Raw genomic sequence first — 27,239 nt, 5'->3', positions numbered from 1 at the left:
AACCGTTTAAACAAAAGAAAGTTATACAGATTACCGATATGAGGGATAATTACAGCTTGCGTGCGGATATTCAGTAATACATTATGATCAAAAAGTACCCGGAATTTGTCAGTAAAATGAAAACGGTTCAATTATTCATCGATATTTCTTTTATTCCCTTCAAATTGATATCCATCGCAAACTATACACATATTCCAACGTTTCTTTAAATCTTCAAAATACTTTTCATAGGCCGATTTTGGAATCGCCTTCAGTTCCTTCTGCAAATTCTCCTTTATTGCCTCAATTGTCTCAAAACGTTTTCCACGAAGTGGTAACTTGAGTGATGGGAACAGGAAAAAGTCACACAGGACCATGTCAGGTGAATACGGAGCTCGAGGAACGGTATTAACGTTGTTTTTGGTCAAATAGTCGCGTACAGATGCGTTTCAATTCGTCTCATGCTCAAAACATCGCGCATGACACTCTGCACCGATTCGAATGAGACACTAAGATCGACTGCTATTTCCCTGATGCTCACACGACGATTTTCGAGCATAATTTTCTGAACTTTTTCGATGTTTTCGTTAGTCACAAATGTGGGTGCATGATCGGAACGAGGCAGATCATCAACTTCAGTATGGCCCGCTTTAAACTCTTTCTATCACTCGTATGCTTATGTTTTCGACATAATCGAGGCCCATAAGGCTACCGTTAATATTTTCAGCGCTTCTATACATGATATTTTGTTAGAAACACAACATTTCAGGTAGACTCTTTGCTCAACTAAATTCGACATAGCGAAATTCCCAGAGTACACCAAACAATGACTTGTTTGCAAAGCTATTACGCACAAACTATCAGACAGATTGGGCTCAAAAGTGACACGTGAACAACTGACAGATGTACTGACCGACAAAAAAATGATTTTGACAATATCTCAAGCACGGCTTGTTCAAATGAGAGTCAAATCATAAGGTACGTAGCAAAATTCTGAGTATCGATCAGAATCGAAATTTGATTAAAACACTGGATGAAATTTCATTCTATTTTTTGACTCCGACAAATGGATAGTCGTCGATACCTCGTTATCTCTCATTGTTTCTTAATAGCCGTCGATTCACCTGACTACTTTTAAATAATAAAAATATAGTTTTTTCAATAAACGTGACGCTAAGTGACGCTTAACATCAATTGACACGAAAAAAAATAAGAAGTTAAAGTTGCCCTCAATAGCTGCAACGCTTCGTTTATATAATAACCCTTTTTTCTTTAGCTCTTTTAAAAAATTGTGTGTCGTTCTGTACTAAATATTATGAATAAAAAAAATGTAATACAACTAGGTAATAAAAAATGTTTCACCATTCAATGTAACGACATGCAGTGATTTAATAATGCATCAATAAATCAATATAAAAGAGCTAAATCGTATGAATATGTATGGAAGAAAAAATTAATTAAAACCGCCCGTTTTTCAAATACTTTCGAATCGAGTATCTCTTTAATGTATGATATAAATATTTATTGGTTACATTGACATCTTCCTATCTCTAACGATATCACATTTCGTATTGCTGAGTGCTTTGGTACAACTGATAAAATCATGATATTTATCATTATTTACTAACTCCCATTGATAGAATTATATTTCCTGAAATATTCCAGATAGAATAGTTTGTTCAAATTTGAATCCCACGCTGCCCTAGAACTACCTAATACGTATGTACTGTTTAGAGTAGGAGCAGTAAATCAAATATGCTAAGTACACGAGTTATATTCATACCAATGTTTAACCATCGGTAACACGAGAAGAGCCCAAGGATGAATAACAACAACATTTCATTTTTCGTACGTAAGAAATGATATTTAAAAGGAAAGTGTCCTCAAGGAAAAACTAAAGTACATTGGGTGAGGTAACCAGTAACGAACCAGAAACCTGAAATAAACATTGCAGGAACAATACAGATCAGCTTCCTTACTGAGCATACACCTATTCTCTGCTTTTGGATTGTTACACATCCAAACCTCCTTTTTGAGTCAACAAATGTACGTCATCATTCGTGCACGCGGTGCATGCTTACGCGCGCGCAACCATCCTCAGATTCAATACGTACACGAATAACCCAAGTCATACACGCTCTACACACATGAAAAAACACACACCAGCGTGCATATACGTATGTATGTATGTATGTGTGTATGTGTATGTATATCGTTCATCTATCAAAGTATATCCTCTCACCATCGAACAGTGTCTCGTATCTCCTTCACCCCTCCCAATAAACTATTTCTTCGCATTTCGACGCTACCCCCCTTACTTTCATTGAGTATGACTCACACCAGTGGCAACGCAGCTGTCACGTTCTTTTCTCACGAATTCGTTACTCACTTGCCGATAATATCGCAGAGCTCGTAAACCTCGTCGAAGAGAACCTCGTCGTCCGCCATAGTAGCGACGAGGAGGTCGAAGGAGACGACCGTACGAGGATGCTACACGCGCCAAAAGGCGCGTCAGAGCTATGCGAATTCGTAACAATTCGTAAGGTGTGCAGGTAACCGACTCTTTCCTCGTAACCTGTGCACGACGGTATGCTGTTGTGTTTCGTGTCGTGCCGTGTGGAATACGCGGCGACGTGAACGTAGCCGTGTATCGTAGATTCACGGCCGCCTTCGTTCTCCCACCGTCTTCTCTCTCTTTCTCTCCCTCTCTCTCTCTCTCTCTCTCTCCCTCTCTCCCTATATCTCTGTCTTCCTCCTTCCGCCGACAGCAACGTATTCGTTTTCGTCTACGCGCACGTTACGCACATACACACATACATGTATACACAGAACCGTGGATAATACACCCGTGTAGCACGCCCGATTGTCGTCGCACTGGCACTTGGATCAGTACACGCGAGTTCGTGGCCGTACAGATGAGTAATATATTGGTAAATCGTGCGGAAAATTTTACACGATGCCCAAGAGTTGCCGAATACACAGCCGGACACCGCCTTTAAGCCTTGTCTTACTGTCGCCGGCAAAGATAGGGTACACAACTGACGACAATACGTAGCGCGGACGTTTACACGGCCGTCCTCTGACTAAACCACGAAGAAAACAGATTCGAGCCAGTCCGTTATCTCGGCAGGACAGTCGATCGTACAATTAACAAGGAACGATCAACGAGAAACGGCCAGGCAGACACCGATGTCACTACACACACTTTCCTCGTCTGTCAAAGGCTGGAGGAGTAGATTCACTCGCTCCGAAGCAAGACTGGTTGCATAAAACACGGCGAGCGACTGCGCCGACCAACAACCTGTCCCCCTTGCCCCTCTGACCGGCAACCCATATGGTGGGGCGGGCGTGGCGCCGCTTCGCGTGCAACCTTTGCCGCTTTAACACGCTCCGTCCTTAGTTCTCTTCTTCTCAGCTGCGATGTTTGCCAAGCGTATGCAACGCTACGATTCAGCGGAACTACAGTACTCGTCGACGTTCAAGTAGACACGTTAAATACCGACGAACACGATTACTCCGATGATAAATCCATCAATTTGATTAAGCAACCTAGGCTTTCGAAACCTATGTAATTAGAGATAGTGTAGAGAATGGACCAATCATCCGATGCACTTTTCTGACCTACAAAAAACTTCCGAGTATCAAGTTACTCGTATTAATGTCACTACCCTTGTTACCGATTCAGCACAAGGGATGATTGGAATTATACCACCAAGAGTTAATCGCCTCCTCTTTGGTGAGCTTAATTCATTTACAATTACCATGATTAAATGATAATTTTACTATTTTTATTCGCGTACTATGTTTTATTATCGTAGATACGTTAATCCTTCAAAAATTTCCTCCAGATCTTCTTTTTGTCCGAAAGCTGCTAATACTGCAATTAGTCTATTGCGACCCCAAGATAGCCGTACTACGTGAGTTCCAATTGCTATATATTTTAATTCTTTTTCGAGATATTTCAAATGCTTCTGATCATATCCCTTCAAAATTATTATTTTTCGTCTGTTTTCATACAGTAGATTATATGAATTACGTATACGTTGTATTCTCTACCCGGTTCCTTTATTTATTTAATGTAAAAGTGCATACGATACCCATTTCTCGTCCAACTGTCAAGGAATTGACATTTTGCTTGATTAGCGTCTAGTGTACTATAAAGGGTTATCAAACCATTTGCTATCTACAATCAATTGGTCAGAAATTACATTCTTATATGTAATAACAATGTAATTGATGCTTAATTTACGTTTGCCGCCGCCGTTCCTCGATTCATATGCAAGTCGGTATTAAGTATTGCATAAAATACATATTGCAATGGGCCAGGCTCACGGAAAACAATATTACGTAGTCCTTTCTGCTTTTTGGTTACTTGTTTACGATTCCTACGAACAAATTATGCAAGATACAATAATAAAATAATTTTTCTTTTGATTTTAATTTAAGAAAAATACTTGATATTAATCATTTTCAATGATTTAATGGTATTTTTAACTTCTCCTTTTCTATAAAATCTTCGGCTGTTTTTATGTCTGTGTTTCATTGCAAAGAACTCGAGCTTTTTACATTTCAATTTTGGTTATTATTACAACTTAATTACTACAAATTTAAATCACAAAATATATCGACCTTAGTAAATTTAAACTATCGCCGCGTATCAGATGATCAAATCAAAATACAGAAACCTGTTTCATCATGTGCTGCACACTGCTTCAATTCTTCTGCATTCGAGTATTTTTTATTTTAACCATATACGTACAGAGAGAATACACTTTTTTTTTATATTAATTTGTGTACCACATTTGTATGTACAAAGCGAAGAGTGCTGACAGAACAGAGGTTGAAATATTTTATCGTCTGCTATCAACTTGTCTGAAATTGTATCCGCAAATCAGATATAACAATCTCGCAAACAGAATACATCGACATTTCGAATAGTCGGCAATTTCAGGTTAGCAGTGTAGTGTTTGGTACGGTTAGGTTAGAATAGCTGTTTTCCTAATTAAAAATATTCGTGGTAAATCTGAATGTCATGTGATTAACATGATATTTCTCGATGTTAATAGTGTTTAATATTCGAACGGAACTTTAATTGAACTGGGATAAATTTTTCGCGATAAAACGGTGTATGTTGAACATTGCCAAAAATATTCAACTGTTCTGTCAAATGATTTTTATACGACTTTGATAAGAAAAGGCAAATAGTATAAATTGCAACAATACCAACGAGATATTTCATGTACTGAAAATGGCTGCAAGTGAACCAACTGTATCATCGCATTCTAGAGAAGATAACAATTGGAGGAAGGATTTAATTTTACAATTACAAGAGAGGAATAGAAAACAAACATATTGTTTTGCGGATCTTATTAGTTTACGTAAGAATTGTTCTCTTCGTACTTACTAATGTAATTGATTCTACTAATTTAGACGATTACAATATTACCTTGTTAATTTTATTATTATTATTAATTTTCATTATACATGTAAATTAATTTGTTGTCTTCAAATTTACCTCTAAATTTTTAAACACCTACTTTAAATTCTAGTATTTCCTTGTCTTGTAGTCATTTTGAAGAATTACAGTTAATAATACGAAATGTTAATTTTCATTTTTAGATAACAGATTGTTCGAAAATGCAAATACATTACGTGGGGAAAATATCCAACTAGCGATAGCAAATGAAACCCTCCGTCGAGAGGCAGTTAGCGGAACTCCGGGTTTGAGTGTAAATACTGATCTTGAAGCTCGTCTTTTAAAGCAAGCGGAAGAATTAGCTATGCTACATAAAAGGAAAGGAGAACATACGCAACAAATAGTAGATCTCAATAACAAGTTACAAGAAATGATGAAAGAATTACAAGCTAAGGAAACAAGGTACGTAATTAGCTACTTTATTCAGAATGGGCTAAAGGAAATAGAATAGTTGATAAACGTATCTCACAAAATTCTAACTACGATGTTAAGCAATTAATAATGAATTATATTTTGGAATTTTTCAGTCTTGCTGAAAGTCTGGAGCTTAATGTAAATTTACGTTTAGAAATATCTAAATGTCTTAGCAGAGAAAGAGAGTTGGAAAGTCTGAATCAGATGTTAAAAGACGAGCACCAAGCCTTACAACTTGCTTTTGCATCTTTAGAAGAAAAGCTTAGGAAAGTGCAGGTACTTATCGTTTAATGAATTATAATATTATTTATATTCTCTTTTTTAAAAAGCACCAAGTATTTATTTAAATACATCAAAATGTTAATATATTTTTTATATCTGTAGGAAGAGAATCGTCAATTAGTAGACCGGTTAGTTAAATACAAAACTCGAGATGCAGAAAAAGTGAACGAAGAGAACGACAACTTTTTAAAGTGAGTACAATATCTTCTTTTAAAAAACACGTATTCATGTTAATTTTCCTTTCTTCTTCTATTCAAATCTCACTCACAGTTATCTGTTCAAATTTTTATGTAATTAGTTAGTATAGTCGTTTAATATACATTTTTATAAATAAGTTATTATTTCATAAAGCTGCATGTTGTCACGGATAGGGTATTTTATGTAACAAGTTTTTTATTCTACTCACAATGTCTTATTATATAATTGACCCCTGGACTTTCGCGGATTATTGCCGGTATTAGAAAATTATGAAAGAGAATACATTTTCGATATACACTAATTTCACATATTTGTATAAAAGACGGCGGTCTCTTTTTTATTTGTTTATTGTAAATTTCATTTTACAATTTCTTTTGCTATTTATCTTTGTATGCTTAATACGTACTGTGCGTATTTCGGTGGGTTGTTGAAAGTGAGCGTCCTATTTTAACCTTCTGCGCTCGAGCGGCGTACTCTCACTGGCCACGATGTCTTGCACGGTAGATCGAGCGACGAGTGACAAGCGATAGTCTGTTTATGCTGAATTTCGTTATCTCCAGTTGACAGAAGCGTAGTATTGGTTCGCGAATAGGTCCCTTAGGCTATTTACGTTTTCGGTAGGAAAGTGACATTACGACATCAAATGGGGATTAAGATAAAATTCCTCTACGACCGTGGTCCTGACATTGAATACCTGTCTAGCGTTAGTACAGTTTCGACGATTGTAGCAGGCACACGTATCGCGAAATTTTGTATTACTCGTTTTAAAGTGTTAAGGCCTTATAAATGTGGAAAGCAGCAATGAGATTGGCTCAAATGAAGGTGAGTTTGACTTTGTATCGATCAAAAACTTATCTATTCATGATGAAATTGGTGGTAGTATTGGGTGTGAGAAACAGAAAAATTATAGTAATAGGCAATAAATCCGAAAGTAGCAACGATGACCCACAAGACTTTGGCAATTCAGAAAGCCTTGGTAAATGTTTTGTAAAATATCACACCAAATGCAACTACAGAACTTGAACTTGGAAAGTTATGTTTTTTAAAATGTAAAACACAGATAATATATTCAAATATAACACTTTCGTATGTTAATTCGTATATAAATTCATTTACGCGCGAAATCGTTTCGAATTGCAGCGGCGTCCGATCGAAATAGTTAGAGCGAGCGTAAAGGGTTAATATTCACTTGGCTACTTGTTTGATATACATAAAGTGTTAGCAATCTATGTACAGACGAATATTGGAGCTATACTGACACGCATTAAAATTTAATTCTCTTAGTAGTTAGTAGATTTTAGTTGTGTTAGAATTTCTTTAAGATTAATGCAAAATTAATAAGAATCATAAAATACAGATGATATTTCAGGAGAACAACATTTTTTCACGACGAAAAGGTCTCTTTCATTGGTGAATTTAAACACATTTAACTTTTGATTATTTAAAGGCTTATTATTGCATGTACATTTTATAATTATTACGCTGGCTGTTCACAAGATTAGAATCTATTAGATGCTAAATTTTGAATTATTCATTTCTTTTAGTACGATCATACTCCATACCAATTTATCATTCATTGTCATCACTTACATGGAATACTTTAATTAATATTATCTTCTTCTTCTGAAATGTTATATGCATGTGTTTCTTGGAAATATACTTCATAATCGTCTTCATTACACAGTTCATTTTTCAACTGTTTCTAGTTTCTTTCAATTACACCTCACGTTCTAATATAATCGTAATCTAATATAATGTCATTTATTATTACAATAATTCAACATTTGACCGATGTCAAGTGTTCAGGTATGAACGTCGATAAATCATTATTAACATTAATTACAAAACGTTTGGCTCTTCACAGAAAAAGAGAAAAAAAGAGAATGAGGGACACCACACAATGTCATTGTAGCATTTTACATTAGCACTTCACACTGCTTGACATTTTATTTTCAGCGAGAGTTTTTCCAGTCCGACAGCCTTTTTGATGCATACCATATCAAAGTTTGGGTAAGTTCGTGCAAGTGTCGTGACAGAAATTATGCTTACCGCTGAATTACAGCTTTGGGTCGTTTGTCAAAGGAACCTGATCACATCATACGTTCGCATACGATCATATTTTTCATTTCCTTATGCTTTATACGTATGAACATCTACATACGTATATTTATGTATCAAATTGATGTATGAAATGTGAAATGGTACAATTGAGTGAGTCGATTTAAAAATGATAAAGAAAACCAGTTAAAAGCAGCAGCTACCCCTAAACATGTACATCATTAAGTAAACACGTCTGGATAAATGTATAAAATGTAACAATTATTTTGCGCACAAATGTAAATAATAAAGTATATACGATAAACCTATGAAGTAACAACTAACTGGGAGACCTACTGTTAATAAGAAGGAATAACAAGAGCAAAGCATTGGTTTTACTAATTGTTTGACTGTGCATGAAGTATAACAATGCGACGAACAAAGAAGAAAGGACATACTTTTCGATACTAATTCGTTCGTTGAACGTTTGCTCTTCTCTTCTGTTTTCAGGAAAAGACAGGCAAAGATGCAAAAGGAGCTGGAGGACGCGGCTCGTGACACCAGGCCGGTCAGCCCCGAAAGATCAAGTTTAAAAGAAGGAATCTCTGGCCTTCCAACTGCGGTACCAACGAAAGTGTCCGTCACGTTTGTACGTTGACAAAACTTTAATTTACAAAATATCTTTACACCATGCTATTACTATGTGGAAACTTTTAGTACGGATGTTTTATTAATTCGTTGTAACACGGAAATGCATGTTTTGTATGACGAAATAAGAAATTGTTGAAAGGCAAAACTCGACGCTTAATATTTCGGAATCTTGTATGGCAAACAATTGTAGGATCATCTCTTCTGCATTAGTGCTATTGAGTTCGAGTAGTGATATCAGATACACGTGTGCTGTGCACGGTGGACAAACAACTTGAGATACCTAAAAAGCCACTTGAATGTACGTGGCCCCATAGAAATCGATTATTCTTAGGGATCTCAAGTTGCTTCTACGCTAGACACTACACACGTCGGACCAACTAAGCATTAGTTACAACACGAACATCTAAAGTACTGTGTCACAGTATATGCAGATATATACATATTTTATTTATTAATATTCTTAATTATTTAATATATATTTTATATATTACATAAAGGGATGATATGTTTTTATCATTGTCGATGTATACCATTTTACTTTTCACAAAGGTGCAAGATCTGTTTAAAAAATTTATTTATTTCAGCTTAGTAAAGACTAAGTAGGGTGTGAATTTTACATTACTCTCTAAGTTACAGGTATTAATTTCTCCATTTATGTATTTAATAATGAAGAAACGATAAGTAGGGTATCTTTAGTGCTTTTCATAAATGCAGGGAGAGGAATATGTCCAAGATAAAGTTGTTGAACGAAAGTTCGAAAAGTTTAATTTTTTAGAGTATAGGGTGGAAAGGTATTATGTACATGATATATTAATATTTCGCAAGTGCAGTTACATACTTTGACGATAGGCGTAAGTTTTCTCTGTAGTATAACGTAGCTTCACAGAAAGGATATCATTCGTAGTGTTAAATTAATTAGGTGTCAGGATAGTATTTGGTTTAAGTCAGTTATTCCTGTTTATAACGATAAGCTATTTTTAATGGGAATATATACACAACTGTTGGCTACCACTTATTTATATTTATAAAACTTGTACGTCTCACTTGTGCATGTTATGTTACTGGTAAATTAATGTACGTGTTATTGTACAATTATACATATATATTTTAGCTTATCTAATATCTAAAGTTTATTTTTCTACTATATTCTAGTTCAATATATGTAAGAGAAACGTATTATCCGTAGTATATCAGGTTAAATTTAGTATTGAAAAATGTCACGTTATTTAAGTTAAGTATGTTTGTTGACTGTTTACAAATATATTGACACGTTAATATATAAAATATTAGAAAATATCACGTAAATTATTATATTATTTAAAACGGAGAGAATAATTCTGTGGATATTAAAAATATTTTCTATCGCCATACCGTGTACATATATACTTTACTGTAATACCATTTATGCTATCATTTTGAATGAGCCCATGTAGTATGACTCCACATGCGCGTACACATACGCAAACATTTACACACTAATAGTTCGTTATTTACGAAATTGACTTGAATAAAAAGGAAAATGTGTAAGCTTTTTTATAACGATTCTGTTAAGCCATTATAAGCTGTATGTTGGACACGTATTAACATATTTATAACGTTAAAACATTTTACGTGAGATACGTTATCGTAGCCATACCTGGTTACAAAATTGCACATTTTATGTATGAAAATTGTCAGTTATCAAAATTGATTGCAATATTTGTAAATATAGCAACTTAATATTCATGCCATAATCGCTGCTCATATCGTACCAGTTTGTTGATGATTTGCAATTTACGATACTCGTAGAATCTTGAGAATGTTACCTTTCATGGATGTAAATTCTGAAACTCTAAACAAGAATAGCACGTAATATCGGTAACAGGATCTTCATTAGTGCATAGTATACAATATCGATAGTGGAATACTTGCGAATTGTAACGATATTACTACTGCATTTTAATTTTATTTACGATAGGAAACAGAAGATAGGAATTATAATTCTCTTAACAAATTGGTAGTTGTAAAATTCAGAATAATGTCGATAAGGTTTCAAGAGATATTATAGAGGTTCTAATGCAGAGAACCGTCTTGTAATCGAACACTTGGATAACTTGAACGAACACAATAATTATACATCGATACGCTTGATATATTAACTGCTGCCTCATGCATGTACATAAGCTTTCCAAAATTTATACGTCAAGTGTTTAATAACCCATTCCAGACTGCACACGACGGAGAAGTTTACGCCGTAAAATGGTCCCCCGTCGAGAGGGTCCTTGCCACCGGCGGAGCCGATAGGAAAGTGAAGCTTTGGAATATCTCAAAAGGTGACTAACTGAACATAATCGCACCATTAAGGCGAGCGTCTAGGATTTAATTTAAGGAGTCAGCGACTCCTGGAACGTGCACGAAGCAGACAGCGCAAGGGTTGCGGTATGGACGTCTCTGGGACGTCCATGTTGGATGTTCAAGGTGTCTTACAAAAGTTCCCAAAATTTCTACCGCAAAACACGCAGATGTTTGCAAAATGTCTTAACGAATTGCCGTCTAAAACATCTAAATAGCGACCTTACAATACGCAATACATCCAGACCGAAGTCGACGTAACGTGCAATATCGAGCGGCACAGATGTTCTATAGTATTCATTTCGTAACGTGTCTTGTGTACGCATTTCAGTTATAATTAATTCTAGCTTCATATTCGATAGACGCAAAATTCCCTTCGTTTCACGAAACCTCATTGGCTAATCAAGCGTTACGAAAGTTAGTTTAAAATTTCGTTAAAACTTATCATAATAGAATAATTAAAACTTTGTTGTCGTCTTTTACTCATAAATACGTGCTTTAAAACATTTTTAGCTGAGAAATGATATTCTAATAAGCGATTCCACGAAAGATCACGTAGCAATAAGCAATTCTAATTACTACCTACATCGTGTAACGCGTGATTTGCTATTGTAAAAAATTTAATTGCGGCTATAAAATTCAATTTCAATTGTCGTCGCGTATCCTATCGAACACATTGAAATGCTCTTTCACGCGGTCTGATGCGGTTTATATAGTTAGTTAAACATTCATGTATGCTCGTGTACGTATATTAAGATCACTTAACGATTAGAACGTAAGAGTAGGGAGATGTCACGTGGACAGGAATAGACGATGATGCGTTAGACGAAGCGTATATCGCGACATGTTCTCGAAAGGCTGTTTTCTACCCACTGAATGAAATATGTTCACGAATCAACAGGTTACTTGCGACGCGTTACCGTACAGACGCGTCGCCTATTAAAATCCTGTCTTACGCTAGAAACGTTTTCCCTGCTATAGCGGAACGATCACACGTGCTATAACGTGTTTGAATGTAATCTGCGCGCCACGTTGCAAAATTGGATTATTGTTCAGGTTATATCCGCTTAACCCGCCCCTACAACGGCTTCTAGCGCACCCTTCGACTTCTATTCCCCTCTTTCTCTTTCCAATGTCTCTACCTGTATACCATTTCATCCCTTTGCTTCAATCGATTCGTGGCTTACTTTTTGGCAGACGCAAAATTTCCATTGTAGTATCGAACGCTTTTTATATCGCTTCGATTCCCTTCAGCCAAAATTGAATTTTTAGATTAATGAATTCTTATAGCTAGTAAGCAATAATATCGTTCATTTGATGCGACAATCACCAGGACTATCTTCGTTAACCATTAAAATTGACATGTAATTGTTTTACGTTTCAGGTGCTTCGGAGAGCAAAGGTATCCTCGTTGGCAGTAACGCAGGGGTGATGTGCGTCGATTTCGATTCAACGGGGACGCTGATCCTGGGAGCATCGAACGACTTTGCCAGCCGGGTGTGGACCGTCAACGACTTTCGGTTAAAGGTAAGTGGAAAGTTCGCGCGTAGCTTATCTGACCAGAAGCTATATCGATTAAATTGTTTAAGTGAATACACTAATGGAGGAAGCAGCTAAGTACGCTGTACATTTTAAGAAGCGCTAAAGAGATGTACTTTATGTTTCTTGCAACTTCGTGTTTTTTGTAGCAATCATGCGATGGTTCAATGCGACGATGGAACAATCGCGCAATAATGCAAAATAGCTACAACTTCGTAGCAATGAACGAACGAATGATTATGGTACGAAATTGCTGAAACAAATTACGATCGCGAAAGAAGGTTGGGAACGAGATTACGTCAGAAAGAAACAAACGACCAGTAAAGTAACGAGACATACTTGCTGTTACTTCTCCTTATGAAAATATGATTGGCTCCGCGGATGTGTCCTAGGAAGTCTATAAACAGACGTCTCGCAGAACGTGCATTAAATTACGAGGCTGTATTCGAGGCGAGACCGTCTGCGAATCTGCCAGCATTAGAATACGGAATTTATCGTCACCTTCCATTACGCCGCGATCCATGCAAATCTCCCAAGGAGAAATGGCAGAAGCTAATGACGATTCGCAAAAACCATTTCCAAGGAATCGTTCCGTGAAATCATTTCGGGGACCCTTCGCGTCACGTTTGCCTCTTTGGTGCGCGGTTCGATGCTTCTTGGCGCTTCCGTAACCTTCCGCGGAAGAATAATACTGTCTCCTCTCGTCGATGATGTCGATATTCCCTCATCTAAAGTTTGTCCTAGTTTCGGTCTCCGTCGACTCTTCATATTGGGAAGGAACTGAAAGTTTCGCGGTTATCTTCCTAGCAGTCTTGTCTCTTCTGCCCTCGTTGCACTCCCCTCGCGAGTTCTCGCTGAAAAGGAAAAAGGTCATCGGTGAATCGTCCGCTCCTCCGTGTGCGTTGGAGTTCTTGGCGTTGGCGCGAGAAACTTGTCTTAATTGTCGGGCACGCATAATTACTACACGTACACTACACCATTTGTGGTACATACAAGCTACTTAGAAGCTGGAAATTCTCAATTATGCGTTCTTCTACATTTTTCAAGCTTAGTACTTCTCTTCGAGGCGCTTAATTCAATTTGTCTTTGTTTTTGACAATCTCATCGGAGGCTCGGTCACGAGTAATGTAATTCTGCGTGTAACGAGCACAAGTGTTGGTACTAAAAGGTAGATTGGACGATAGCCGTGACTTTAGGGGCTTACAATTCTATGACATACTTAATAGCGCGCTTCTAAGTTGCATTGTAAAGTTTCAGGTTGCTTGCTATGCGGTAATATCGCCCGTTTATAGCCGAGTCGTTGCCAATGGAATACAATGTGTAATATATTTGTATGAAGGACGGCTGGTGTATTGTTCGCGTATCGTTGGACGTGTTAAATGTGATTATTCGTCGTCCCTGGATCGTGACTGTTATGTACGGATATTTCATCCGCTCGGAGGTCTTCTCGTTTCTCTTCTCTTCCAGTTTTCCTTTTTTTCCCCTCTTTTTCTCTTCTTTTTTCTTTTTCATTGTTCTCTCGGAACATCTTTTCGCCGTCTCGTTCTCGAAGCAGGTCGCGTTGAGAATCCACTCAGCAGCGGCAGTTTCATTCTGAAGATTGCCGGCCAATGGCGCGTAAACTTACGAGGAAACACGCGAACTGTGAGGGATTCGAGGCGTAGCCCAGAGTTCTGGGCTATTCACGATGAAAGGTGCGAGAACTGACCACCTGATGTTTATTCTCCTCTGCCTCGTCTCAGCGATGTACAGCGTTTCCCAGACGTTATTCTCGGAACAGGAACTCTTGATCAATTTCTTCGGGTTTCTTGCGCGACTCCCAGCTGAAGCTGGCTGGCAGCCGTGTCGACGCGCATGTTACGTCCGCCGTTCCGTAAATTATACCTTCGCTTTCGTTCGGTTTCTCGTTTTAGCGACAACGAGGAAACATAAAACGTCCTTCCCGCGTCGATTATTCAAAGTCGATCGCAGTCGAGAAGTCGGCGCAATTACGGAATTTCAATATTTTCGACGGGAACGAACTGGTTCGCAGAACGTAAGATCGTTCGCTGATAGATCTCGCTCGTGCAGATGTAATAAATTGTGGTTGGATTCATGGATAAAGTTTTTCCCTTAATCATGGGAGTACCTTCGCTTCTTCCGCTTTTACCCTCTTTCTTTTTTCTGTCGCTCGTCTTTCCGTTCTTTTTCTACCAAACGGAAACGAAAGAAGAGGTATAAAAATGTTTTCTTACTAGTTCTTTAGAATTGAAAGTCGTGGGTTCGTTATCATCGATTTCTCTCGTTTTTTTCGGTTCCATTTATTTACGACGGTTCGGTAAGTCGCTTTTCCTTCCTTTTTCTTTTTTTTTTTTTTTGCCACATCAGACCTCGCTTACTAAATTTTATATTTCTCACTGGACCCTTGTTTGTCACCCTCCTGGCAGGGAAACGATGCGTTAAACGAATATCGATGGTATTGGAGGGTACCTGGCCAGGGCGATAATGGACTCAATTTCGCGGCAGTAGGGCGCCAGTCGTTTGGATTTCTCACGTCCCGACAGAGTATCGATTCCACGGCGAAGCCCTCAGTGATTTCCTGGTCGTTCGGCATTGTGGAATCGTCATACCTTTTATTCCTTCCTCCAATAGGGGGTGCTAGGCATTTGCGTTTCTTTTCGCGCTCCGTTCCGTTGCTTTTGTTCGTCCACTGTAAATAACAGCGAAGTAACAGTAACGCGGGTCCCTTTTAATCGCGGCCAACAAATGTTTGGGGAAACCTTTCACCTTCTCCGCGCGGCACATCAAATGTTTTTACTTAAACTGCGCAGCACAATTAAACTGGAGGGTGTAATGTGTTCTCGAGTACGCTTTCCTATGCACATGCGTTTAATAAACGGCAGGAAGTACCTTTCGACGTCTTGAATGTAACAAGAGGAACACTCGTACAGTTTACAATTAACCTCCTCGGGCTGTACTATTTAATTAGACAAGGGTGAAAAACACTTGTTAAAACTTCAGATTATTGCTAATAATTCAGACGGTATTTCCACTGCAGCACGCTCTTTAAACGACTTTTGATTTCCCAAGACTTGGTTTACGACTGGTCGACCAGTTACGATATCCTACTTCTGAGTTCATAAAGCCACTTAAAACGCGTATTAACGAGAATCGAAAACCCGACATAATTTATTGCTCCCGTCTACATGCTTCCGTGGTTAGTCGGTGATTTTCTTCTAACGTTCCTTGAATTATCGTTTGCCTCGTGGTGTCTCGATTTTTATGTTAGATTTTTAAATAACGATCGTTTCCTCTCTGATCAATGTAAAACATCCGTCTCACGTGTCTGGTAGTGGTAAGAACGATTCGCGAGAAAAAAAAACCAGTGACGGTATAAAAATTGAAAACGCTTGCATCGAAATAAAAGCAGGAAAAAGTGGGAAAAAGTATGGTTAAGCCAGTTCGACTAAAGCTGAAACGTTAATTCAGGAAACACGAAGGTGCTCTCAGGCGTCATCCCGTAATTTCAGGGTAACACGGTGGCCAGTAGGTACCACGATGGTAGTCCCCTTCGTTCAAAGGCATTACTTTCAAGCCGAGGCCAGTAATTACCTTGGGAAATTACCGCATTTACATTCCTAATAGGAATAGGTGGATATAGGTAGGAATGTCAGGTACGCTGCGGGAATATTAGGGAGCGGGCAGAAAAAAAAAGAAGGGGAACGGGGAATTAATCTAAACACTGGTTTTGCGGTGTCCCTCGTGACGTGTGTTAAAGAGAACGAAGTGTTCCCCGTTGTTTTTTCCGCGTTTTTACTCCCGTTGCTCATCAATAGGACTACATGGAGAGGGCGGCTATCAGTTTTATCGAATTAAGGCCGGATTGCACGTAATACCTATTAAATCGAAGCGGTGCGCACGTAGAATCTATGTGCGGAGGTGATCCGCCTTTTATTGATTTTTTCTGGGAGATTAGGAATTTTTATCGGATTTTACGTTTGCCTTTTGCCTCTTACGGCCAGCTAGTTTCATTTAGTGGCGCTTTATTCTGTCGAGTGTTTATTGTACAGTAAATCTTAAAATTTATATACTCCTTTTTACTTGCACAATATTCGAAAGAAACAAAGTATTGATTTTACGAGAATACTCTCCCCGAATATTATACGTTAGTTTTGAGGTTGTTGTACTGATTATTCATCGATACTTATTGGGATACGTATAAGGTAAATTCTTCTCATTCTCTGCAACTATATTTTCTATAACAAGGCACGTAAACCCCTTCAGCGTACATGGCAAATCGTGTATACCGTGTCGAGTATGATTAAGTTGGAAAGAAGATTATCGTGTACGCTTCCACGGATCGGTTTCTTTTGGACTCACTTCCTACATCATTTTCACTGTTGGGCTCTTTTTTTTTTAGATAGCCCAGGGCGAAACGCGGGATCTGAATTAAACGCGAGTATAAATTTTTGAAACATATTCAACATGTAGTCGACTCATAAATTTTTTTGGTAACATCGTACGCTGTTTTTAACGAAGGACGGATTAAAAAATATATATACATATAATATATATGTATATATATAATTTTTATAGATACATACTATCTTCCTCCTTTAATTAAAATAAACTTTCCCTACCCAGTTCTCTTTGTGAATATGTTGTTAATTTCAGCTCAAATTCAGTTTTCTGTGACTTGTTCCTGAATTTTATTCATATTTACCAGCTCTTTTTAAGCGAAAGGGGTAGTTAGTTTTAATTTGACGTTTCTATAAATAATATCCTTGGCATTTTTAATTTTTACGAATTTTAACTCGACCTCTATCCGCTATACTCTTTCTACGGGGGAGGCAACAAATTAGTTTCGTCTTTTTAATTATTTATTTTATCGCTATGTGGCTTTATTTTTTTATGATACATCAATCTCGCCTTTCATTTATACATTTTTACAAATATTTTCCAGTCGTGTATGTACGCGGTACGTTGAAATGTAATACTCGACTCATCCGAGGCTATATTCGTCCCTTTGTCAAAGTATGCATTGAACGAGAAGAATTTCTTTTTACCACGGGACGTGGAAAATATTGTATAGACGGGGAACTGTACAAATAATTTTCGTTTGCATTGGAATCTTTTGATGTTGTACGCGGAGGGGAATGTTCGAAATATTTTATCCTATCACGGAAGGACTCTTCTACTTCGCGTTGGAATTTCTTACCTTGACAACATTTTTTTCTCTACCTAGAAATTCCTGGTTTGTACACGACCGATGACGTCCAATGAAACGGATTTAAAATCGCATCCAAAGCGTTATTCCGATCGTAACGCATGTATCTATACTTCTGCACTTCATATCGATCATACATAGATATCGATCTTGCATAGATCTGCGTTAAGATCGCGCATTCCCAATCGCAGTTCCAGAACAGTTCACGTTTCTGGGTGACACACGGAACGACGGAATTGGAAACTTTTGCAGCTTCCCTGTTCAGGAATGGTGTAAATGTCCTGGCCGTTGGCCAAGGGACACGCCTAACGAAATCAGCACGTTTGTAGTGAACAACACACGCGGGACAATGAACAACCTGTAGATATTTGGCCAGCTAACTACATCTCGGATGGGAGCGGAGAGGGTGAGACCAGCCCTTGATTTACGGGACGGCGTTAGGTTTCTATAAGAATCTTGGGGGGAACTTCTGGTGAGATATATACCGTTTTAAGAGGTCGCTCTTTCACCTCAGAAAAGTATACGCCTACTGCAGGAAGACGCGTGTGTATGCGTCCGTCTGTGTGCGCGCGGTAGTACATATCTGTGGCTGAAGGTTCGTGCCCGCTCTTGTGTATATCTATATTATCGCGTGAAAAGGCGGAAGCCGGTTCTTTTCACGTCTGATCCTCCTTTTTCCTTCGCCTCTGCTGTGTGTCCTCGGTGCGAAAACGCTCGACCTCGGTTACATATCCACGGCTGCGAAAGAAATTAGTATTTACGCCACTTTCAAAAGCGGCGCCGGTCTGTCTCCCTTTCCTTCATCCTTGCAGAAGTATGTTTTAACGCGGCGCAACGCAGAGAGGCATGAACTTCGCGGGAAGGCTCGAGGAATCGCGTCGGTCCGTTTCTGTCTGTATGCGTTCCGTTGTACGTCGCATGCGTGGATATACGTGTAAATGCGTGTGTACATGCACGAGGAGATACGGACGATGCAACTCGAATACTGAAACGGAAGTTGCCTGCCGCGCACCGAGGCCAGTCCAACGTGTTACACATACCGAGGGAACGCGTCCTATATCAGTTAGCCGTTAATTAGAAATTAATGCCCAGATCCAGACACGTCTTGAATAGCGTTAATGGTGAACCGCAAATGCTTGCAATTTACTCTCGTGATTGCCAGTTACACGTTTTACGATCGCGTTTGGTATGCGTATTAAAATTTCTGGTGTTAGCCTGTGTATGCGCATCGCCCATGACGAAGTTCAAAGTCACCGACTGGTTCGTCTCGTATGTTGGGATAATAGGGTACGCGAGGTATAATGATCGAATGATTACGTTTTTTTTTCTGTCCAGTGAAATAGTGTAGAATCTGAAAGGGATTAATAATCGTTATAATGGAACGCTAATGAAGTGTTCACGGTTGAAAAGATACGGATGTTGCATAACAAGGTGAATCTCTTGTAGAAAGCTGTTACAGAATTTCTTGCTTTTCCTGTTTTTCTGTGCATCTTGAATATCCTACTCGCTTCTACGCGCAGCTGTTGATTATTTTGCGATTGAATCAAGTATAATTGGCTGTTTATCGTAACAAGAAAATCAGCCCCGTGTATATATTTATTAATTCAATTGATTTGACTTTGACGAGCGTTGTTGGAGAGTCAAAAATAGGCGACACATTTCTTGTTGCGGCGCAGTCATTAATTACAAATCAAACTTAATTCAATTAGAACCGACAGCTGGAAACGATTTTCTTTGCCTCATCAGCATCGTTGTCCCTGTCACTCCGTTAAAGTATCAGTCAGCCGCGAGACGCTTTTTCACTATTTAATTCCATTCGTTTCTGTCCGGGGCGTAAGCATACAGAAGAGAAATGAAAGGACGGTTGACAGGAAGGAGGGAAGAAAGGCGGTTGGGAACCGAAGGGGAGGGAGGAAAAAAGGGAAGAGGAGTTTCTTAGACACGCTCCAATTACGGTGTTCAGAGCTTTAGAAGAGATTATAGATATAGCACAATGACTACCTCTGATCTAAATCGGATTTAGCTTCAATTCAAGTCTCCATTCTTCGAATGGCTGGTACTCGTGTGCTCTGACCACGTACGCGCGGCTCGAGTTGCAAGTTAAAACGTGCCCTGAACCGTGTATGTAGGTCTTCGTTCCGGCTAAAAGCGAAAGGGTGAAATCGGTTGGAAAGCGCAAGCTTTTACACTTTTGACTTTAGCCACGGCCTCGCCTCTTTTTGAGCGGCACTGCGCATTTATTGTATCCATTATCCTCGAGCCGACACCGTGCGTGCTATTACGCATCGCGTGACAATGTGGAAGGCGCGGTGGCCCTTTTTTCCTTTTTTTTCCTTCCCTCTCTCCTTTTTTTCCCTTTTTTTTTGCGAAACAACAGCACACAGAAAGAAACGAAGGGTGAACGTTCTTTGACACTTCTCGTTCCAACGCCATTGTTTTCTATGCAACGTGTCCCCCTTTGTTCTCGTCCTCCTGATTGCGGCCGATTCTTGATACAACGATTGGCGTGAGATTAATCGCGAAATAACAAACCGTGCCAGAGTTTTTACTTAATGACATCACTCGTATAACCCAGAACAGGCGGCTGGTTTCTTCGGTCTGGACGAAATTGAAGGCGAGACGTGCACGGTTTTTTTCATCGCTCAGGGTGTTCCAGAGAGTGTTCCGTATTAATTTCTATCCTAAAAGATGCGCCAGGGAACGCTCTTTAACCCAAAGGGGGCGGGGGGGGTGTATTTCAAATTTCAAACCGAAAAAAAAGTTCCTTCCCGTGCAGCTAGATCAAAAATTCCAACGGCATTTTAAAGAGCGTTCCCTGACGCATCTTTTAGGATAGAAATTAGAGGAAATAATTACCCTAAATTTTTCCGAAAATCACCAAATACCCCCCCCCCCCCCTCCCCTTTGGGTGTATTTGGTGATTTTTGGAGAAATTTAGGGTAATTATTTTCTCTAATTTCTATCCTAAAAGATGCGCCAGGGAACGCTCTTTAATTTGACGTTTCTATAAATAATATCCTTGATATTTTTAATTTTTACGAATTTTAACTCGACCTCTATCCGCTATACTCTTTCTACGGGGGAGGCAACAAATTAGTTTCGTCTTTTTAATTATCTATTTTATCGCTATGTGGCTTTATTTTTTTATGATACACCAATCTCGCCTTTCATTTATACATTTTTACAAATATTTTCCAGTCGTGTATGTACGCGGTACGTTGAAATGTAATACTCGATTCATCCGAGGCTATATTCGTCCCTTTGTCAAAGTATGCATTGAACGAGAAGAATTTCTTTTTACCACGGGACGTGGAAAATATTGTATAGACGGGGAACTGTAGAAATAATTTTCGTTTGCATTGGAATCTTTTGATGTTGTACGCGGAGGGGAATGTTCGAAATATTTTATCCTATCACGGAAGGACTCTTCTACTTCGCGTTGGAATTTCTTACCTTGACAACATTTTTTTCTCTATCTAGAAATTCCTGGTTTGTATACGACCGATGACGTCCAATGATACGGATTTAAAATCGCATCCAAAGCGTTATTCCGATCGTAACGCGTGTATCTATACTTCTGCACTTCATATCGATCATACATAGATATCGATCTTGCATAGATCTGCGTTAAGATCGCGCATTCCCAATCGCAGTTCCAGAACAGTTCACGTTTCTGGGTGACACACGGAACGACGGAATTGGAAACTTTTGCAGATTCCCTGTTCAGGAATGGTGTAAGACGTGCACGGTTTTTTTCATCGCTCACGGTGTTCCAGAGAGTGTTCCGTATAAAATTGGTTAGCGCGTTCTATTTCCACTGAAACGAACCGAAAATTAGTATCTTCTTTATTGGAAAGTTAGAAGGCTATAATTGACTTACGATCGCTCGTGCCGCATATACGGTTCGGATAATACGAGATCATTGCTCCGTTTTTTTTCTCTCACGCGCTCTTCATCCCTTCGATTTCCTTTCTTGTTTCCGTGCTCGATGTTCCACAGCTGACACAGAGCCGACGTTCCGTGCCACGTTTTACACGCAAATCGAGCACGAAACTATTTTCGATATCTCATCCGTTCGGATCTAATGAACCAGCCGCGTTCATTCGCGGTATCCACCCCGACAGGGTTGCAAAACTCCTTGGAAGGAATTTAATTAATGGAACACGGTTTGTATGATGTTATTCGCGGTGCCGCGCGATGCTATTCTCTCCCCTTAGACCAATCGTTTCCCTCTGCCGTTGCCTCCAGATATGAACCGGATTTAAATTAAAAGTGTCGAGAACTTTTAACGGGGGTGGGATTCCGATCCGACCAACCTCCAGAATTCTGAGCTAATTAAATCTCGAGCTCGGCTTATTGCGGATCTCGGTATTGTACCACGAATAGCCTGATTACCACGGTAATTGTGGTAATGTCTGATAATTATTGGTGACTTTCAATTTCGCCGGATGGAACTTTGACGCGCGCAGATGATCGAACGGGCTCGATCTGTATTAATTAGATCTAGAATGAAATCCCCTTCTCAGGACGAAATCAAATCGCGCGCAAGTCAATCACCAGCTAGAAAAGTGAATTAGTATCGCTGATAACACGACGATAGTTTTCGAAACTCTGACGAATCTATTCGCGCGATGAGATCGCTTTTGCGGCGGGATGTTTAATTACTGCCCTCCCTCCGTCGGACAGTTGGCGCGCACGTAACTGCACGCCACCCGTCAAAGTCTTTAAGCTAATGGAATTAGTTCATGGATCATACCTACAGATAAACGGATAAAACCTCTGTTTTCTACCAACACAAAGACGTTCGCGGCGTCCTCGCAACCTGTGCGTCCCGTCTGCGCTCGTCCTATTCCACTGATTGTCCCCTTGCCACCCTCTTATCCCTCGGCAGCGATGTTCCTTGTTGAATCGCGAGATCGAGGGGGTAGGGGGGTACTACCGCTGACTATAATGGTACAATGTCAGATAATTTCGCACACAGCGCTCAACCCCCATTGTATCCTCGGAACAGTGTTCTGCGGAGACCTTATCCGCGAGCCAGCGATGGCTCAATTAGACGAGTCTGGCTAAGGTCCCTGGTGGTACAAACAAATGTTGGCGTATTAGGATCAACCGTCTTCTGCTCGCGGTCTTGGTGAACGTGGAATCAGTGATAAATGACGGACGTTCCGGGCGTTGCTTAGATGGAAACTGTCAGCCCGCGAAGCAAATGCCTTCCGGATTTGATTATTCTTAGTTTCTTCGGGAACGATAAATCGACGATATCAATTCGATATCGAAGTTACGGCTACGAAACGCAAAAGGAAAAGAAAAAGAAAAGAAAAAGAATTAATGCAATTTGTAGAAAGGAGAGAAGGGAGAATGATCGTAATAAAAATATGATTCGTTTGTCACGTAGAAATCGTTTGGATCGAACGAAGAGGACGGTTGTTCGATCGGCAACCTATTAGGGATGATACCGATGGCGACCGTGAAGAGGTAACGACTCGTTAAAAATTGACGTTCCAAATTAGGGGACCCGGTTCTTACGAGGGAGCGAACATACTCTGGCAAAGGAGGACGTCTGATTACAAGACACAAAGGAATCATTACGACTCGAAGGGTAGACGTGCTTGGGCGCCGTTAGCCGTACGGCAAAGGGATCTCGCTAGGTCAAAGATTATAATTAAAGACGAATCTTTATTCGGGATAGACCAGTGTTCGGATGGTCTGCCCGTGAATCGCCGTTGCTATAGTTACGATGAAAGCGGACAGGAATATCGACCGAGAAACTGCACTAGACGGACGCACTCAATTCGCTCGGTTAAGTTCGAGCACGGGGAATAAAGAAAGGGAGGGAACGAGCGGGCAGGGTAGGTCAGATGCGCCGCGCGATGTTGCTCCCTACCAGCGGTTAAGTTCAACGGGGGGAAAAAGATAATTAGTTGATTCGCTCGAGTATAATTAAGTGGAGATTTCGCGTTGATCTCCGAGAACGGCCACGTTTTCGTCCTCCGCAACTACCTCGAATCCTTGGATCAGCTGTAATACCAGCCTTATCAAGGACCAAATTAGAGAGCTGGTTCCGTGAGATTTTGATGTCTGTCTCGAACTTTCACCCAGTCGAATTGAAACTCTCGAGAGCACGGAAAGGGGCTGAAGGGCGCTCGCGAGCTGGGGGTGGAGGGCTGTTTTCTTCGGGAAATGCAAATGATAAATTGCAACCCAGAGCAAGGATTATGAGGACTTTATGTATTTTCGCGCTGCTGAACTGCGGAGCTTAACACAATTCGTCGTGATGAATGGGCTTGAACTGTCTTGAATATTATGCGTTGAAATCACGTTTGCTCGCGAGTGCCGACGGTACGGATGATAATTTGTAACTAAATTATCGCGCGAGGGTGGATCCTCTTCCTCCTGCTCGCTGTTGCTTCCTTGTCGTTTCGCTAGGCCTTCGAAACGTTCGCGTTTCGCCAGTTTTAATAAACCGTACTCGTGTCGCGAAAATAGCTTTCCGCGGATAACCTTATATCCCAGCCACTTTCGACGATCCAGACGTAATTATTATTCGCGTAATTAATGGCAATTCGCCGATCGTAATTGTCCACTCGGCTTAACAATCCGAAAATTGGACCACGCTCACGCATTTCCAGCCGCGTTTCATACGCTTTCTCCTCGGAACCGGTTTCAAATGTTCTCCACCGCGGACGCGATTTATACCTATTGTACCAATAATAAAACGCGATCCATTTTACGGCACGTGACTACGAGTAATACTTACAATGTCGCGACGATCAATTCGTATGTCTTCGCCGGCTGTATTCCCAATGAGTTCCCCCTGTGTAGTTTCCTTCGTCGACCAGTCACAGAAACCACTTTTACAAATTGAAGAAACTTCCAATGGTAAATCTTCGCCCCGATGTGGCAGAAACACGAACGTCGTCTATTTCATTTAAATTGATTTTGAGTAGCCTCGTATTTTAGAAATTTTGTGAAACACGTCGCTTGTCCGACATCAATTCCATCGAGATAATCGTAACGATAAACTTCCCTCTATTCCCCGCTGTCGGTTCCAAGGGTTATAACGTGTTTCGTAGGAAGGTTGCGAGGCGGGCAGTTGTCGTCGTGAAAAGAACAGTGGTTTGTTGATACAACTGATGGGAAGCCGCATCAATAGTAATTGCGTTATCCAACATCATCAGGTAAGACTTCACTCTGTGGACATATTGTACTCATTAATCACAGGGTAGGATTAAGTTGGTATATGACGTGTAAGTTATTGCAATCTATGCGGTGTCCTGCCATTCCTAATGTTAAATTTATGACACCAATTATTACTGCTTCCACCTCTGAACAGCGCAGACGGCGGAGCAATTTCCAGCATCTGAATTGTGCGCAACAATCGAGCACAGGAAATATTTATTTTATTATCATTACTATTTATGAGGGGGTTGATCAAGCTTAAGGGGTTATTATGTTACACCATTTATATTACTGTCCCGTGCTCGTAGTGAATTGCTTTTTGTCATTTTAACAATTTATCTATCGTTACACATACGTTCCTCACGTCGTGCCACTTATATTTGTCACGAGAAATTCAATTATCTTCCTGTTCGTTGGTTTTATTTTCGAATCGCGTGCCCGGTTTCACACGTACTCGTTTCCGTACCAGAACGGATACATTGTAGTTTGTTATAAGCATTCTTAAGGGAGTCAACTCCGAGGTGCGACGAAGTGGTTGTCGTATCAGTTTTACTGCACGTGATTCGCAAGCCATAACCGTACACGGTACTGCAAAAATTTCCGATGGTTTCCTTTAGCTCCTAAATCTTCGTACGATGCACGCCGCGTGCGGTTCTATTTGTCGAGCGACGATAAAGAATACTTTAATAAATGCCCAGGGAGAAGTCGAGGCTCCCCTCGAGTTCCTGTCTCTGACCTCGAAACTGTTGGTTGTACCGTGGAAATACTTCTGTTCGAAAGTGGAGCATTAACGTGGAAAATTGCGAGCGTGGCAAGAGTCAGATAGAAATGTTACGCTCGCAGTTGAACGGAGAGAGCAATTGCCTGGATACATAGTGGCGCGACTAGCTTAAAAATTAATGAGAGTACCGCGTTATCGTACGAGCGTGTACCGTCTCGGAAACCGTGCCGCGTGCTCCGGAGGTACTCCATAAATTAGTGGTTTTATTCTTGTAAGAACACGTTCGAGAGGTGAGAAGTAATGAAAAGCGGAGCAAGTTCGGCTCGCGGATGCGCGCAATCTAGCAAGTAAACGTGACAGACGCGTGTACACACGTTCACCACACAGGCGCATCAATTATGCATGCATCCATCTATCCAGCGCATGACAGAGTATGTATGCGAACGTATGCACGCGTCTGCGGTGCGGGCAAAGAGTCAGTTAGATTTCCAAATAGGCGTGTTCCTTTGACGACGTGCAACTTAGCGGTTCCGTCGGTCGGTTCGCGGCGGTAGGAATTCACAGCAGCGTAAACACTCTGTCGTGCGGTGCGCTCATTCACGGATATAAAATCGTCGTCGTCGTCGTCGTCGTCGCCGGCGCGTAGCTCGGCTGGCGGAGTTGCGGCGGAAAAGGAAACGCTCTGGGGGTTAGCTCTATCAGAAACGGGGACGAAGATTGATTCGCGGCAGTTCTCGCGGTGCCAGCCGTCCCGAGATTTTCTATCTAGACAACATATACACACTTGGCTGTGCCGCGGGGATGAAAGGTCTCGAGAAAAAGAAGGAAACGTTCACGGGCCTTCCTGTGCCTCCTCGGCGCGCAGTGTTTATTAACTCCTGTCTGCACGGAACACGGGAGAAAAGTATTCTCGTTCGGTACGGTGTCTGCTGCCTGATAGAGATGGAGCCCGCGGATTCATAGATAACCTTCGAGAGAAACAATCTTTTAATATTCGCCGCGAGATCAATTTTCGTCCCGTACGATCCGATCGAATGGAATGCGGTACCGATGCGCTACGGGCTTGTTCATCATTCGACGCGTCTCTTTCTCCTACTGTTACAGAATCTCATTAATATAATCAGCTCGCGTGAGTAATCGTGGATACGTAAAAAGCATCACTGCCTGGCTTTAATGACATTAATTCGCCATTGAAACTTTCCACCGCCCGTGATAAATAATGC

The 27,239-nt window shown here is 40.2% G+C and overlaps 2 protein-coding genes across 10 annotated transcripts in view; one reads left to right on the top strand and one right to left on the bottom strand.

Moving 5' to 3' along the window:
* Positions 1-3,296, bottom strand: part of Cask (peripheral plasma membrane protein CASK) — a 159,136-nt gene extending 155,840 nt beyond the window's left edge. For 2 of the 8 annotated variants that reach the window (XM_076895580.1, XM_076895571.1), the window contains exon 1: positions 2,369-3,295. In XM_076895580.1, the coding sequence (XP_076751695.1) occupies positions 2,369-2,427 (59 nt within the window). In that variant the 5' untranslated portion in view covers positions 2,428-3,295. Of the gene's footprint in view, positions 1-2,368 lie in introns of all 8 variants that reach the window. The other 6 variants (XM_076895562.1, XM_076895615.1, XM_076895590.1 and 3 more) reach the window with 6 other exon arrangements.
* A 1,504-nt stretch (positions 3,297-4,800) lies between these two features.
* Positions 4,801-27,239, top strand: part of Atg16 (Autophagy-related 16) — a 392,813-nt gene continuing 370,374 nt past the window's right edge. The window contains exons 1-8 of one of the 2 annotated variants that reach the window (XM_076895681.1): positions 4,801-5,357; positions 5,599-5,857; positions 5,983-6,145; positions 6,254-6,342; positions 8,306-8,359; positions 8,897-9,035; positions 11,244-11,349; positions 12,753-12,895. In XM_076895681.1, the coding sequence (XP_076751796.1) occupies positions 5,228-5,357; positions 5,599-5,857; positions 5,983-6,145; positions 6,254-6,342; positions 8,306-8,359; positions 8,897-9,035; positions 11,244-11,349; positions 12,753-12,895 (1,083 nt within the window). In that variant the 5' untranslated portion in view covers positions 4,801-5,227. The remainder of the gene's footprint in view (positions 5,358-5,598; positions 5,858-5,982; positions 6,146-6,253; positions 6,343-8,305; positions 8,360-8,896; positions 9,036-11,243; positions 11,350-12,752; positions 12,896-27,239) is intronic. The other variant, XM_076895690.1, reaches the window with a different exon arrangement.

This window comes from Xylocopa sonorina, chromosome 1 (assembly GCF_050948175.1).
Source record: "Xylocopa sonorina isolate GNS202 chromosome 1, iyXylSono1_principal, whole genome shotgun sequence".
In the NCBI taxonomy this organism is placed as follows: domain Eukaryota; kingdom Metazoa; phylum Arthropoda; class Insecta; order Hymenoptera; family Apidae; genus Xylocopa; species Xylocopa sonorina.
This window is presented reverse-complemented; position numbering and strand designations above follow the sequence as displayed.